This window comes from Leguminivora glycinivorella, chromosome 21 (genome assembly GCF_023078275.1).
Source record: "Leguminivora glycinivorella isolate SPB_JAAS2020 chromosome 21, LegGlyc_1.1, whole genome shotgun sequence".
NCBI lineage: Eukaryota > Metazoa > Arthropoda > Insecta > Lepidoptera > Tortricidae > Leguminivora > Leguminivora glycinivorella.
Window position 1 is genome coordinate 5,479,641 of NC_062991.1, and position 17,932 is coordinate 5,497,572.

The 17,932-nt window shown below is 37.3% G+C and overlaps 1 protein-coding gene across 1 annotated transcript in view; it reads left to right on the forward strand.

Annotated features, from left to right (window-relative positions):
- The window catches only part of LOC125237347 (solute carrier family 41 member 2-like), a 113,114-nt gene that overhangs the window by 13,028 nt on the left and 82,154 nt on the right, over positions 1–17,932 (forward strand). The window contains exon 2 of the mRNA XM_048144341.1: positions 8,649–8,741. Coding sequence (XP_048000298.1) covers positions 8,651–8,741 — 91 coding nt within the window. The 5' untranslated portion in view covers positions 8,649–8,650. The remainder of the gene's footprint in view (positions 1–8,648; positions 8,742–17,932) is intronic.

Here is a 17,932-nt window from a genome sequence, read left to right on the forward strand (position 1 = left end):
GGAACTAATTTGTTCCGTCTATTGTCCTTTGAGTCGTCCGTCGGCAACCCGAACCCTCCTTGAACTTGTACACTCCTTTTTGCTGTGTACTTAACACAGCAAAAGGAAGTGTACAAGTTTCTAATGGGTTGGCAACGCGCATGTGACACTCCTTGAGTTGTAGGCGTCCATAGGTTACGGTGACCGCTTTCCATCAGGCGGACCGTATGCTTGTTTGCCACCGACGTAGTATTAAAAAAAGTCTTAGTTAAAATTCTAAAAAACTAATTACGCCTGGCAGCTACTGTAATCTGACCAGCAATGTTTGATGTAACACCGTTGTTTGATAACACCGTCCGTTCGTCGGTCACACGACTTGTTGATAAAGACCGCGTGGTACGGTTTTCGGTTCCGTTTTTCAATTTCCGTTTATTACTTAGGTACCGAAAATTAGTTAATTGTTTAAGAGGAAAGACAGTTTCTCCATATAAATAGCGTCGACAGTTTTGGAAAATATTTTGCTGCAAGTGTTTTTAATTAGTCTCCACGTGTCCACGGAGTTTAGTCGCCGCGTGAACTCTATATGCCTGAAGAGGGGCCTTCAAATTGGCCTGAAACATGTCGCAGCAATAGCGATATATAACGTGAGTACCGTAGATAAATATATTTTGTCAAAACTCAAATATTTTTAATAATGATATACTTATCCTTCTCAATTCGATAGACGTAAGAGATTTTCTCAAGCAACATATTTATACCACATTTTCGCTTATAATTAGAACAAAATTTGCTCAATTCGTTGCGTGTTCCATTTTCGAAAACTACGCTGTGACGGCGAACAACTTTTGTCTATTTTAAAATGATACGCCTCGCTTGAAAAACCTTGATGACTCGCCTCTCAAATCATCCGCACAGAAACGGTTATTATGGCGAATTTATCAATGAATTCATTCATAATTTCTCCATGCACTTTTGCAGCTGATAGTACCTTCAAACAGAGAACGGCACATATTTTCTCCGGCCCTTACAAAAGTCTTGCGCCACGTCCACCCGACCGGAACCTTGCGCAAACGACGAAAAACCTATTTGTGAACCATTATCTTAATTTCGATTAAAATGGATTGAACACGTACACTCTTAAGAGTAATTTCAGACTTATTGATTTGTAATAACAAAAACATATATAACTCCGTATACAGATAATTAAAGTCCAAGAAAAAAACGTATCTCGGAATCATCAAGATAAATGTATGGTAACGTTACAATATTTGACAATTTTAACACATATCAAGATTATCAAGTTGACCCTTAATTGCGTAATGATGCATCATGTATTTTTGACTATTGACAACATGTCAAAATTCGTATTTGAACAAATCATTGTCAAAGTCATGGATGGGTCAAGAATATGGGCCAAATTGTCAGTATATTTTCCTCTCTAAATATAGAAATACAATACTGAGCGGTCGCCTTTTCCTTTTAAGTTGAAATAATCGATCCGTTCAAAATATTTTTGAACAGTTACTTAGTGTACAGCGTTTGACTACGTCTCTTCAAATTTTTGGAAGAGGGTCGTAATGTGCCCATTCCCGCACTAGTGGGTACCTACTGCAAACTACCTACTACCACAGAATACATATACACCGTGTTTCCGGTAACACTCAAAACCTCAGACACCCCAACTGATTTTTATTTTTTTAAACTCATCTAGAGTATTCATCTTTTAATCTGATGGTTACTTTTTTTTTAATTGAATTTTTAATTTTCTGTACAGCTCTACTTGACTTTTAGCTCTACACTCAATAAAATAATTGCTAACTTCCACCATAAACCATAAAACTATTTATTTGTATACGTTACTGCAACGACATAAGGCTTACCAATAGACAGCTAAGATGTCACTGTAAAACACTTTAAATCTTTGTCACAGTAAACTTCAAATTGGACAGGTAATCGCAGTAAGCAAATTTAAACCCAATATTCAAAATGACAAGGTTGTAATTAGGTACGAGTTCAATTTGTTATGACTTATGATAAACATTAAGATTAAACTGACAAACAACGTCAAACTCGTAGCGGAAAAAACAATCGTCCAAGTAACCAGCCAGTATTAATACCCCTAAATACTGAAAAAGGTAAACAACCTCTAGCAATGCGATATACACAATGTTGTCTTACGAGTACAATAGAATAGGCACGTAAAAAATAACTAATAATACAAATTTAAATAAAAATATTACCCCCATCAAGATATAGCTCAATCGATTCTACTCTCGATTCTGAACAAACTGTTTTCAGGTTTTTAGTGTTAAGTGAAACACGGTGTATGTACAAGCTACTACTGCAAAAACTCGTTGCCTGTTCACAAAACTGTTATCATCATCATCATCATTATTTCAGCCATTAATCGCCCACTGCTGAGCATAGACCTCCCTTCGTGTACGCCACTTGTCCCGGTCCTGGGCTAATCTCATCCAGATGTGCCCCGCAGTTTTTCGAATGTCGTCCACCCAACGAGCCAACGGATGCCAGGCGCTTCTTAAATCCGATAGCGGCCACCATTCGGTCAACATTTTGGTCTACCTGCCATCACACTACCTGGCAAAACAGTTGTATATTTCTTTTACCCCAAATTTAATCAATACGTGACTTTCCTTGCGTTTCTATAACACCTTACTTAATCAATTATAGGCATTGGTAAATGATTTGTCTCGGTACGTAATACCTACGCCAGATAATGCGATACGAGCGTAATAACGTATACAAACGCAGGTTTTGTTTTAACCATTTTATTTTTACACATTCTTTTATTTATTTCTCATTCTTCATCTATTCTCTAGCTCAGGATTTTTGCAATATGTACATACAAATTTCAATTAATTTTTCCCTCCTTAGCTCGGAAGCACGTGTTTTATCCTTCAATACAAGCGGGTAAAAACGCATTTTATGCACTATTGGATAAATTAATTTGACCTTGAATATAGTCAAATTTTCTGCTTGAAAATAGATAAAAGTGGGTGATGAAGATGATTTAACACCTGTGGAACTACTGGAAGCAGTGATAAACGCGTTTTTTGCGTTGTACTTTCCTCGCTATAGTGAGGGGAAAAGTTTTGTGTTACACTCGGGTGCAAATGTGTTTAACTTTGCACCCTTGTATAACAACACTAAGTAGTGCGCAAAGTGGTTAATTTCTTGTCGGTCAAAATTTCGGAGGGCCTTCTGTAGGTACTGAAAAACGTTGTACGATACACGTGCGAAAAAATCGTACTCGTGTCGATTTAAAAAACTCCCTTCAGGCGTCTAAATCGCTAGCCGCTACTCGTTTCGAATTTCCTATTTCTGTCTTATACATTACAACATTTTGCCGAGCTGCGTTATTTTGGGTCACTCACTACAATGAATTTAATGTGATTTTTTAATCGGGTCACTCACGTGTGAAACATCTCCAGTCTTTGACAGCTACGTATTAAATGTACAATAACAATACAATACAAATCTATTCGTGATAAACATCAAGATACAACACATATTTAAAACAATACAAGCACATTCAAAAGTTAACGAAAAAAAATAAAACAAAGAAAAAACACAATATATATCGACAAAATAGTTTACCACGAAATGGTCCCGCCTCAGCGTAATAATACAGCCAACCATAGGGTTAGCACTGATCTTCCGGCGAGACCATTTGTGTGCCACGGACGCAAACACGGACGTAAATGTCACTAAAAATTTAGCCGGCCGTACCATTCTCGGGGACTGAATTCAGGAGTTACATATTTAGAAAAAAAGAATTGCTTAAAGTCATTCATTCGTCATCACGTTTAGCACGTGAGTCGATGAATGCCCGCCCGATGTATCGTCTTACGGCTATTTCAGTACAGGAAAATTCAATTATCTCGTTGGGAAGCATTCTGCAGTCGCGGAAACTGGTATCCCTTGTTTATAAGTAGTTGTTGTTAGGCGGTAGCTGGACCTAATGCACCTTAATAGTTATGTATGTGACTGGTGCATAGTGAGAGGTATTATACGAATGTTGTTTTATAAAACGAGCCGAAAGTCTAGTTTCTTATTAAAAGGACTAATTATGTACAGTTGAATATGCATACATAACTTTATTCACACCAGAAGAAAAAATAATGAGGAACATTCAAGACTACATCCATACTAATATTATAAATGGGAAAGTGTGTGTGTCTGTTTGTTTGTCCGTCTTTCACGGCAAAACGGAGTGACGAATTGTCGTGATTTTTTAAGTAGATATAGTTGAAGGGATGGAAAGTGACATAGGCTATTTTTTGTCTCTTTCTAACGCGAGCGAAGCCGCGGGCTAAAGCTAGTCTTTAATATGTATAAACGTCACGCCTAAATTCCCGAAGGGGGTAGGCAAATCACATGGAACTACTCAAGGATTGAAAGAAATCGAAATCGTGATATTGCAGTGACAAGTTGTCCATCGTCCACACCACAATTGAATCCAAGTCCCACAGTCAACATCTACGACACCCACGGGAGTAAAGGGGGTGGTGATATTCTTCGTCACATCTTTTTCTGTAGGCCACACCCCCGGCAGCGCTGCTCGGTCGCTTGCGTCGGAAACTATCGCATATAAAACCCTACAAAGTGATGCGGCGCGACTAGTAATGTAGAAATTGCAGAACATTCCCAAAAAGCGGAAACATTCTTGAGAATGTTCTCAGAACATTCCCGCAACATGCAATTTATTATTTAAACAAGAGAATATACTTGGAATAATGTTTAAATGGGCATAATATAAAACTATATGTTATTATAGGTATAATATTGTCTATTACAGTTAGCTATTTATTTGATAAGTGATAAGTTACCTAAATTCTCACTATAAGTTGCTTAAATTCTCACTATACTTCAGGGAACATTTCGACTTTCAGACTTCACAGTTTTAGTTCTGACTTTTTTAAATTAGGTACCGAACTATTATTTCTTGATGCCTGTTTTTGGTCATGCCAATATATGTATATACAAAAAAACAAACAAAATAAAAACAAAAAGATCGCTGTCAGGATCGAACCTGAGAACATCGGCATACGAAGCCAGCGCACTACCAAGGGACTACGTCTTGACTTGCTGAGTTCGACGAAATTATGGTATAAACTACGAAGTTACTAAGTATTCTGATAAATTCTCGTTCTCGAGAACATTCTCAGAAGTTACCGAAAATTCTCATGAGGAATGTTCTGCAACTTTGGAAACTTCTCGACCGTGCATTGCTAGGCGCGACCACGGTCGCGGCTGCTGGGCCGCGGCTGCCAGAGCTAGGTCGCGACTGCCTAGATCCGAATGTTACCTTTAGTCACAGTATAATAAAGAGTACAATCGTATACTTTAGTCGTATCATGTCGTATATAAAATATCTCTCTGTGTGTGAGGTTACACTGACTATTGGCAGTGGTGGCATAATCTCTATCTATTGTAGGTAATTGATCTATGATTGTAATAATAAATGTATGATCTCGCGAGACTCGCTAGGTGGCTGGATCAAGGGCCAGATGCAGAAGGCGGTGATCTTGGAGATCTTGGACACGGCGCGGATATTCCGGCGGTTCCTCTCTCTGCAGCCCTAACCACACAGCGGCACCCTAGGTTAGGTTAGGTGTTTATATTATTTTGTCAGTTTTTGTGTAATGTACCAAATGTACATTCTGAAATCAAAACATAAGTAAACAGAGTTCATTCAATGTCATTGTAATTTAGAATCTTAAAACAATTGCACAAGCTAAAACAAATACCTACCTACTCAACAACAATACCACACAATACAGAAGAATTAGTCATTTCAATATTATAAACATTGAAGAAAATATCAAAAATTATTGTCGATTTTCCTACCTGTGATTTTTGATTACACAATTTTTTTTATGAATAAGATTTTCACCGCCCCGTTTTCCTCCCGTGGGTGTCGTAGAATTCGACTGTGGGATATGGGTTTCATTGTGGTGTGGGCGATGGGAAGGCAACCTGTCACTGCAAAATCACAATTTCGTTTTATTTTCAATCCCTAATTGCCAACAGTGGCACTAAAGCTTTGAGAAGTGTCATGTGCTCTGCGTACTCCGGTTGGGAATGTAGAGTGACTTTATAATATAAAGTATTAAGTATGTATGAATACTATGAATTTAATCAGCAAAATGATTCGGATTAATTTGCATAAATATTTTTTTTATTTTGACATGGTTTTCGTGATTACCTCGGGAGAAAAAAAATCAACCTTCGGGCCTAGAAGCCCTCGCAACACTCAAGATTCCACATTTTACTACAAACATAGCAATAACTCTGCCCTTTTGAAACAAATAATTACTTATTATGATGTTGCGCCGTCCCCGTGGACAGAGCCGTCCTCGAAACGTTGATTAAGCGAGGTTAATTACTATCCTTTCTCAAGTCATAAATAACAATTAAACTAAGCTATAATAAAAGAAACTAAGGCAATAATTAAATTAATTATCCATTCAGCGTATTTTCCCTAAATGCGTCACGTTTTATTATAAACAAACTAATAAATACAAATTATTCTAAAATCTATAAATTAATATGATTGACATGTGTTAAGTTCACAATATACAATAATTTTATTAAGTTTTAAATTGATTATTATCTACTAACGGAATCATTGTTTCAAGATAAGTAGTATCTTCAAGTTTTCTAGTCAATAGTATCTTAAATTATAATATACAAAACAGTGAAAATCGTATTTGAAAACCAACAATAGATAATTACAAGTACCTAAATAGCCTTCTAGTTATTGAACAAAAGACTTATGTGGTTATTTCTTTAATAACAACAATAATTTATTGCTATTAAATATTTTCCTTAATGTCAATCCATACTAATATTATAAATGGGAGTGTGTGTGTGTGTGTGTCTGTTTGTCCGTCTTTCACGGCAAAACGGAGTGATGAATTGACGTGATTTTTTAAGTGGAGATAGTTGAAGGGATGGAGCGTGACACGTGCGAAGCCGCGGGCAAAAGCTAGTACTAAATAAATAAAAAAGTCCGCCTGTTGTTCTGTTTTTATGTGCCATAAACTTTTAATCATCATCATTAGCTTGCCCGTATCCCAGTAAATTTGGGGTCGAACTAGCATGTCTTCCTCTTCCACACAGCTATATCGGCAATCATCATTGACTTGCTTGAAATGAAATGTGGACAACATTTTATTGGAAAACAGAGTCTCTGGCGTTAGATAGTCTACGTCACGAAAAATGATATTATGACTATAATTACTATAACTTCGTAGTGAATAAAAGTAGACATCTAAATTTTCAGTAACCAATCAGGCATTGTGTAAACACTTTATATTTCAATTTGTATTCAATTTGATCCAGTAGCTTAAGAGTTATAACTAGTCAAAGTTTCTTAATAATGCTACTCCATAGCTAAAGCTACGAGCTTACACACCTGGTGCGTAGCCGAATGGCACAAACGCTCACGAAACGAAACGCTAGTAGATATCTATCTCTATCGCTCTTGCATATTGGCGCGACAGAGCCCGACAAACTGGCGCGGCGTTTCGTTTTCGTTTGGCGTCGGAGAAATGCCATTCGGCTACGGGGCCTGAATTGCTTGCAGTAGCTGTGGCTACCACAGAACTTAATTTAGATAGAAGAAACAAATTCATATACTTGTATAGGGGCCGAGCGTGTCAAATTTTGTACTGAAGTTGATTCTTGCCTGTAATTTTAAATATGTCTCAGGCTCTTGACTGTTCATAATTTTTGTGTTGTTGCAATTGAATATCACGTAACGAGGCATTTTTTATGTTTTGGTTGACTTCAACTTACAAAAATTAACGCCCGAAAGCTGCAAGCTGCGAGTAAAGACTAGCAATGCACGGTCGAGAAGTTTCCAAAGTTGCAGAACATTCCTCATGAGAATTTTCGGTAACTTCTGAGAATGTTCTCGAGAACGAGAATTTATCAGAATACTTAGTAGCTTCGTAGTTTGTACCATAATTTCGTCGAACTCAGCAAGTCAAGACGTAGTCCCGTGGTAGTGCGCTGGCTTCTTATGCCGGTGTTCTCAGGTTCGATCCTGACAGCGATCTTTTTGGTTTTTTTTTTGTATATACATATATTGTCATGACCAAAAACAGGCATCAAGAAATAATAGTTCGGTACCTAATTTTAAAAAGTCAGGACTAAAACTGTGAAGTCTGAAAGTCGAAATGTTCCCTGAAGTATAGTGAGAATTTAGGTAACTTATTACTTATCAACAAAATAGCTAACTGTAATAGACAATATTATACCTATAATAACATATAGTTTTATATTATGCCCATTTAAACATTATTTCAAGTATATTCTCTTGTTTAAATAATAAATTGCATGTTGCGGGAATGTTCTGCGAACATTCTCAAGAATGTTTCCGCTTTTTGGGAATGTTCTGCAATTCCTACATTACTAGTAAAGACGGACAACTCAGTGGATTTCACTGAGTTCATTTGACACGCTAAGTAGATACGTTTGCTTGATCTATGGTGGCTACATAGCGGAGTATGGAAATATTTGATTAATTTTATGTCGAAGCAACTTAGATCGCCTTTCATGAAAATCCTAATCACTTGAGGGACTGACCGTTCATCAAAAATATAAAGCCCTTCTTTTAAACACACTTTCTTTATTTACAGGCATGGTCGGAGCTCCAGATGCCATCAAACCTGTTGATAAGATCGACGATTACTCGCCCCAGCTTCACGGCAACCCCATCTTTACTATTAGCGGTAAGTAGACTTACAAAGTGGTTTTGACAATGGTTATCATAATGACTCAAATGGCGTCAAACCGTGTGGATGTAATATATTTAAGGCTGGTTTTAGTTTCGGCGGAGCGATCCGCTCGACCAATTTGTATGAAGTTGATGTTGTCGGACCCGTCCGCTTTAGCTTTACTCTAAAACGCTCCCTGATGTTAATACATAAAATAATACATACGAGTATTAGTCCGGTACGGATCGCTCCGCGCGGTCAGTCCGCGTGACACTAGAATCAGCCATAGCCCGTTTAAGTGTCCCATTTCATTTCATTTTTCATTTCATTTATTATGAACCAACTTACACTAACAGCCATCATAACCATCGATAATCTAAAATATGTAGACCCTTCAGGCATGACCAAGGATGCTCTTAGCATTTCCTCACTGTATCGTAATGTCTATATATCTGGATATCTCATAGTTAAGCATAGTTACGCTATGACGTTCCAGTATAAAATGAGCTAGAAGTGGATCAACAATTAAAGTCCGTGACTGTACGATGTGCGTGGAAGTTGCCAGCTCTTCGGTTGTTACGTTAGCCAAAATTATTCTGTTAGAATAATTCAAGTGCTTTTTTGTACAGTCACACATCGGTCTTTGGAAAGAGACAATTAACGTCACATAAGCAAGGAAGAGACAATACTCTACGGAGACGAAAAACCGATGTTCATTGTTTTCGATATTCATTAAATGGCGATAATTTACTGTACAAGTCAATACAATATCTAAAGTGACACGAAAATATACATATCACCGTTTATTGAGACAACAGCCAAAACCTGGGTAATATTAAATATTAATCTTAAGATAAATATGTAATAATTACAATATAATCGACGTCAAAGTCGAGAGTCTTTGTAATAAGGTGAAAAACTGTATTTTTTTATTTAGTGTCCGTACAATTAACTTCATAACAGTAGGAAATTTATAATAATTAATCGTTTTTTCATATTACGAAGGTGGTAAACAAGCCCACGGCCCATCTGATGGAGTATACTCAATTTTAAATACGTTGCGACAAGACAAAACAAAAACGTCATACAAAAGAATGTGCATCGTATGTTAATCTCAAGATATTGCAACATTGTTTACAAACACTATTAAAAAAATCCGACAACCTTTACTAGTTCATTTATAAGCCTCAGACAAATAATATAAACCATAATCCGTTAATCCACTGTCTGATAACACAAAGGTTTTCACGACTTTGTATTGTAGGCGGAGTGGCGCTGACTAAACATATACACGTAAACTTATAAATTAATGTATGATACAGGTTGTTTCAATGAACGTCTTCTTCTCCTTCTTCTTTGCATCCTGCTACCCTCTGCTGGGGTGTAGGGCTCGAATCATATTTCTCCATTTACTCCGATCTTGGGCAGTTTGGGTAACCTCCTCCCACCCCATGCCTAGCACCCTGAGCTCCTGCTGAACCGAGCGACGCCAGGTCGATTTAGGGCGGCATGGTTTGCGCTTTCCGGGTATATTCTAGGTGAGGGCCATTTTGGATAGGTGGGTATCAGGTTTTATGTGGATGTGTCCAATCCAATGCCATTTCCGCGTCTGGATTTCTTCGTGTACGGGTGCTTGTCCTCCATAAGTGAACGTTTGTGATTCAATGAACGTAATACAAAATAAGTGATTCCAGCTCTATTAACGACGAAGAATATATGCACGTATCATGGAGGGCGATTTTTGAATCTCGCATACGGGATTTTGTCACTAAAATACCGGTTGAAAACGGTGACTTGCTTATTATTTTCAGTGACAATTTTCTGAATTCGAACGCGTGAGACTCAAAAATCGGCCCGCAGGTCTTAAAATTCTACGTAATTAAATTTTGCTAATTTTCTAACAAAATAAATTAATCCAATTCTCCTAGTGTGGTCACTCATTGTGTCGTCATGGCATGTCTTGCTATACGTCAGTTGTAGGTGTCTTATCAGTTATCAACAAGTTATCAAAGCCAGGGAGACTAGAGATAAGGAGAAAAGTCTGTCGAAGTAGAACAGTCGCAAAAATGACCGGCTGAGGCCTTGTAATTGCAGTTACAAATCTCTCCGCTTGGAGCGCATGTCTCGCTCAATGATCAGCGATGTGAGATGACATTAGACGTTCTTTTCTCTAGGCTGATTTCGTCAAAGTCAAGACGTAGTCCCGTGGTAGTGCGCTGGCTTCGTACGCAGATGTTCTCGGGTTCGATTCTGACAGCGACCTTTTGCTTTTTTTTTGTGTATTTTATTTAATTTTATTTGTGTTTATTTATTGTTTTATTCATACAAATGTTAACTTAAGCCCTTTTACATTGTTTGCCCCATCTTAGGATTCTTAGGTAATGTTGTAAGTCTTGCGAATGAAATTTCGAAAAGTTGGAACGAAACAAAATATTTTTGGACAAGAAAAATATTAAATAATTCAAGAAAAATATTAGTAGAAAAAAATAAAAAAGGTCTCATCAGGATTTGAACCCGGGACCTCTTGCTCCGTAGGCGGGGTCACAACCGAGAAGGCTAAGAGATTGTCAAACCCTTATGCAGCAGCGATTGCAGCGCCACCTATCTATTATTTTATATATGCACATCTGATACTTAAAGCTTTCGCTCCTTATATTTCTAATCTCCATAATCAAAGTGTTGATTATTGTGACAGGTAACATGTCAGAATGTATTTTATTCATAAAAATGTCAGTCTAGATAAACAACAAGGTGAGTTTATACTACAAAATTAGGTTCGAACTATTTTCTTTTAACAACCTAGAACCTAGGTAGGGTAACCATGTTGTGACCAAAATAAAAGGATTTAGGAAAACAATGATATTAATGATTATTAACTAGTTTAACAACACGCGACCTAACATAGTGTTTTAGTAATAGGAAGACGAGTTTGAAAACATGTTTTGTATTACGTTCATTGTAACACTCTGTGTTATACTTAGGGCATTTCTTACACAGGTTGACCAAGGGCCGGTAGCATCAAACCGTCTGTCACCGTTAAAGCGGTCGTTAAATTTTATTGTATGGGAAGTTCCATAGACGTCTGCTGCGTGACGATGATGTGTCTGTCAAATGTGGTTGATGCAACTGGCCCTTAGCCACGGTTAGCTTAAGAAGGCTTGTTTGGGTCAACGATATGTTGTCAAAGATGGGATACTCTGAGGAATGTGTGGCGAAGAAGAAGAGTCCGTCAGACATTTAGTGTGTGAATGTCACGCCCTCGCCAGACAAAGAATAAAGAACTTTGGAGCAGGTTACCTAGCTGGTACCAAAGGACTTAAGATAGCTACCGAGCTACCCATGAGCCTCTGGCTAGCCTGGAGATCGTTGAGAAACTTGAGAAGCTCCTGAATAGCTGAAGGATCTTAGGATCGTAAGGGGTAATTGTACAATAAGATGCCAAGGAGTGGAATTCCTTGCCGGCGGCTATATTTCCGAGCTCATATAACCCGGCAACCTTCAAATCAAGAGTGAACATGCATCTTCTGGGCGAGCTCACCCCATCGTAGGCCACGTCTTTGTCTTTGGCTAGTCTAGTTAATAATAAAATAGGTATTTTATGTAAAATTTCGTAGCTATAAATTTTAACACCTTTATTCATAAACGTACACTAAAGTTATCCAGCCGATAAAGTTCGTTTGTCCCTTTCTATAACACCAATACGTCGGAAAGGGACAAACGAACTTTATCGGCTTGATAACTTTAGTGTACGTTTATGAATAACGGAGTAAGTATTACCGTAACTGTAAAAATGTAATGTATATGGATTAATGAATTTAATATAGATAGGTAATTATTGATATGTGGCAATACGAAGGAAATTGTTTACACCTTCGCAATAAGTATCTAATGATATTTTTTTTAATTTACCATGTTACTTCACGTACCTACTTAGGTACTTATTTTAAAAACTCTAAAAATGTCTATTGAGTTTCTGCCACAGACCACCATGTGGCTTCTGCACGGCTTCTGCATAATCTGCGCTGTGATAGAATTGCTATAGTAGGTATGTATATATTGTATAATAAGCAATAAGAGGCAAAAAACATACTGTGCTAAAATATTTAAAATACCTACAGTCATTTCCGAAACGTGTGAATTCATGTCAATACTTTCTTTTATCAGTATTACACGGAGTAGGTAAACGTTTCGTGGCAGCGGCAGCGCACACTGCAGAGAGCGCACGCGGACACCGGCGCGGCGCCACAGAATATATAATAGTACAAGTTTTCATTCCAACCCCAACGTGTGATATATTGTTGGATAGGTATTTAAAAATGAATATGGGTTTACTAAGATTATTTTTTGATAATATTTATATTTTCGGAAATAATCGCTCCTAAAGGAAAAAAAAGTGCGTCCCCCCCCCTCTAACTTTTGAACCATATGTTTAAAAAATATGAAAAAAATCACAAAAGTAGAACTTTATAAAGACTTTCTAGGAAAATTGTTTTGAACTTGATAGGTTCAGTAGTTTTTGAGAAAAATACGGAAAACTACGGAACCCTACACTGAGCGTGGCCCGACACGCTCTTGGCCGGTTTTTTTATACTTTTTGTAAAATACTAAGTAGTTTAATTTTAGCACTATCATACATTGTTCTATGTTTAAGTTCTACTAAGTGACACAAAAATACATTATTGATTTTTTTCACATACTTTAATTGCCCTTGAAGAAAATTATAGGTTATTATTGTATGAAAATATCGTGACTCGTGTTAGAACTATGTAGTATTCATAAGTATAACGTGAAATAAATTTAACATTTCTCTTTTATATATTACAAACAGAATATAATCACAATTACTATACTTCATTACCTACATGTCAAGTCTGTGCGATTATGATGCGATTAATCTATGATTTCGTTCAACAAAATGGCAGCGATAGCTTCGCGTTTGAGGAAAGCGTCCCGTTCATTGAAATAATTACTTAAATAAAGATCGATTAACATAGCGTGTATGTATACTAACCGATGAAATGTGACACGTCAGTTTTATTCGATTTTCTCGTATGGCTTAAACAGCATCTTGTTGCGCAGGAAGGCATTTTACATTTTATTTGTACAGCAGGCAGAAACAACCTCCTCACGCTACGCGCAGAGAGCAGAGACTGACTGAGGCTGTGGACTTATGTTTGTAGCGCAAACTTTTTGCTCGCAGTGTCCTCTCTAGTATTACCTCAATGAGTTCATCATTATCTTTAGTGCGGTAAGCGGAGTACGCTGGTTCAATTCCAGCTCGGAGCACTGGAGGCTTTGGTCACTTTTTCTTTGTATATGACATTTATTTAATGTTTATCTTTAGTGAAGTCAGTCATTTTCCATATCAAGACGCCACCCGCCGTCCGTTGCGAAAAACGAATACAGACCGTCGCGTGCGGCGTGTGACCTTCGCCCGTCGAACCACCCGCCGCCGGCGACGTTTCAGAGAAACCACCCTCAAACATTTCCGAACAAAACATTCGAACGTCGTCAGTCGCGGACCCGCGTAAAAAACCACAACGTTCTATGAACATTGGTCAAGTGCGAGTCGGTTTTCGACTTTTCCATACAAAGAACTCATGAGCGCCTGAACGACTGTGATGGCAAAGTTAACTTTTCGCACTTTCAAGACTTTACGTATATATCTCGGAAACGATAAGAGAATAAGCAAAATGGACTTCAGATTTGGGCTGTCGGTGGCACAAATTCTATGTTTTCGTCAACAGAGACCTTTTTTTGGACCGATTTGAACAAAATTTTGCTCAGTCCACTTACAAACGGTCTTAAGCGCCTCCTTTTTAGTACGAACTTAAGTCATTTTGGCAAATGAAAAAAAAAATTGAACAATTTCTAAAAAGAAAAAGACAGAAATGAATTTCTTTCCACCTGTCCATCACGCTTACGAAATTTTAAGACGTTTAGTAACTGCTTGCAGCGTCAGTGAGTGAAAATCTTAATTTGAGTTTTTTTCTCGTAAGTCCGACTTACGCTTGACTGTAGATTTCTAATAGGTTTTCCTGTAATCTAGAGGTAGAGGGCTATTTCGGGTATTTTTTTGAAAATTTTACGCTAAGTAGTTTCGGAGATAAGGGGGGGAATGGTCATTTTTTGTCTATTTTCTTAAATTACTTCTAAAGTACCAAAATTAAAAACTTAAAAAAAATATATTTCAAATGCTCATAAAATGCTCTTTCATTTGATATATAACACAATATAGTTTTAATAACTTTGATTTTTAATTTTCAAGTTTACCCCCCAAAAGTGACCCCTATAATTAAATTTCATTTAATTAAATTACATGTCCGTCTTTGGGCCACAGGTTTACATATGTGTACCAAATTTCAAGTAAATCGGTCCAGTAGTTTCGGAGAAATCGGCTGTAACAGAGGGACAGACAGACACACGAGTGATCCTATAAGGGTTCCGTTTTTCCTCTTTGAGGTACGGAACCCTAAAAATCCCAATGGGTCGAAGTGTATCTCTAATTGCCCCCTCAGATACAAAATAAGATAAGATAAGCTTAAGGAGGCTTGTTTTGTGAGTAACCAGACAACGATACATATATTATATGTTCTGTGACAATACCTACTAGACCATACCGGTATTGGCTGACCGTACGTTCAACGATGAATGATAAAAGTTTGCACAACTGTCTCAAACTGTGTACACATATTGACAGACACTGGATTAAACTATAAATTAGTGGTATTAGTAATGTGAACATAACGTATAATTTCGCTATAGTTAAATTAGAGGTACAAGGAAATGTGGAAAAATTCCTAGTCGAGATGACAAACAATAATCGATAGTCAGGCCAAAACAAGTTTGCAACGATATTGACAGCTTCGATGAAATTATGACGTTTATTGAATCTTACGTTTTTTGGTGTTTAATTAAAATCGCTGGTGGCCTAACGGTAAGAGCGTGCGACTTTCAATCGCGGGTTCCAATCCCGGCTCATACCAATGAGTTTTTCGCGCAACTCATGTACGAAATGTTATTTGATATTTGCCAGTCGCTTTTCGGTGAAGGAAAACATCGTGAGGAAACCGGGCTAATCCCAATAAGGCCTAATTACCCTTCGGGTTGGAAGGTCAGATGGCAGTCGCTTTCGTAAAACTAGTGCCTACTGCGTAGATTTGGCGTAGGCCAAATCTTGGGATTAGCATTCAAAGCGGACCCCAGGCTCCCATGAGCCGTGGCAATATGCCGGGATAACGCAAGGAGGATGATGAATGAATTAAATATTAAATTTAATTAAATATTTGCTTATCAATACTAATATTATAAATGGGAAAGTGTGTGTGTCTGTTTGTTTGTCCGTCTTTCACGGCAAAACGGAGCGACGAAATGACGTGATTTTTTAAGTGGAGATAGTTGAAGAGATGAAAAGTGACATAGGCTACTTTTTGTCTCTTTCTAACGCGAGCGAAGCCGCGGGAAAAAGCTAGTCTTATATAAAAATCGCAACCGAATTAGAAATTAACGTACAAATCGTACAATCAATGAAATAATCAGCAGAGTTACGTACTTACATCCGATTAGCGATTGCAAAAAACTTGATAAAATCACTATTTAAGTAAAATATTATCGCTATGATTAATTCGTTTATTCATTTTGTTGATAATTTGGCGTTGCAACAATCTTTATCTGACTTTACTAGAAAAAGTGCTCGTAATAAGGTAGACGTTCGTGTGCTCGACCCGTTAACAGAATATACTTATTTCGGTCTTCCGGCCGGAAAGCCGCATATTTCAGGCCGCTGCGTTAATAGTTATTTGTTTCACAAGGGGGCAAAGTAGTTGTTTAACCGCACGTGCCAATATTGATACCCGAGCAAGCGAAAGATTCCAATATAAACCGCGAGCGTAGCGAGTGTTCAAGGCACGAAGGTTAAACAAAGGTTACCTAAGTATGGAAAGTTTCCGAAGTTTTCCTATGTGAAAATTTTAGAATTTTGGAACTTTCCGTCGGCACATCAGTACGTGCAAAGATTATTTAATAATATTCTTTGGAACGTGTGATCAGAGACATTTCTTGCGTTACTGGCCTAGGTGATCTACTTCTATTACCTATACCTATATACACCGTGTTTCCGGTATCACTCAAAACCTCAGACACCCCAACTGATTTTTATTTTTTCAAACGTGTCTAGAGTGTTCATCTTTTAATCTGATGATTATTATTTTTTTAAATTGAATTTTTCATTTTCTGTACAGCTTTACTCGACTTTTAACTCTACACTCAATAAAATAATTGCTAGCTACCATCATAAACCTTCAAACTATTTATTTGTGTACGTTACTGCAACGACATAAGGTTTAACAATAGACAGCTATGTCACTGTAAAGCACTTAAGCTTTGTCACAGTAAACTTCAAATTAGACAGGTAATCGCAGTAAGCAAATTTAAACCTATCATTCAAAATGACGTTGTAATTTGGTTGGAGTTCAATTTGTTATGACTTATGATAAACATTAAAAGTAAACTGACACACAACGTCAAATTCGTAGCGGAAAAAATAATCGTCCACGTAACCAGCCATTATTAATACCCCTAAATACTGAAAAAGGTATACAACCTCTAGCAATGTGATATGCACAATGTTGTATTACGAATTAGTAGAATGGGCACGTAAAAAATAACTAATAATACAAATTAAAACAAAAAATATTACCCCCATTAAGATATAGCTCAATCGATTCTACTCTCGATTCTGAACAAACGGTTTTCAGGTTTTTAGTGTTAAGTGAAACACGGTGTATAAGTTGATATAGGTGAAAAAATATGTTATGTAAAATTGGATTTCTTTCAACCCCTTTTTGCTTTTTAATCTCATTCAAGCTATGGATGGGTAACGAGTCCTGGACACTCCTGGTACAGGGTACAGTGTCGAGTAAGGTGCATTAGGGTAATTCCCTAAATGACAGAAATGCTCTGGTAATTCCGAAAGGGGAATCTTGATATGATGTAAATAATGGTGATTTTTATGCGACTTTCGGAATTACCTAATGCACCTTACTAGGACGTTTACCCTATATGACTTTCATGAAATACATTGTACTTTGTATTTTGTTTGTGCCTACTGGGATAATCTATACTGTTATCTATGGCGTGATATTGCCTACATATTTATCCGTTCAAAATTAATACGTTGTTTATAGAATACAAGAAAACTCATAGAG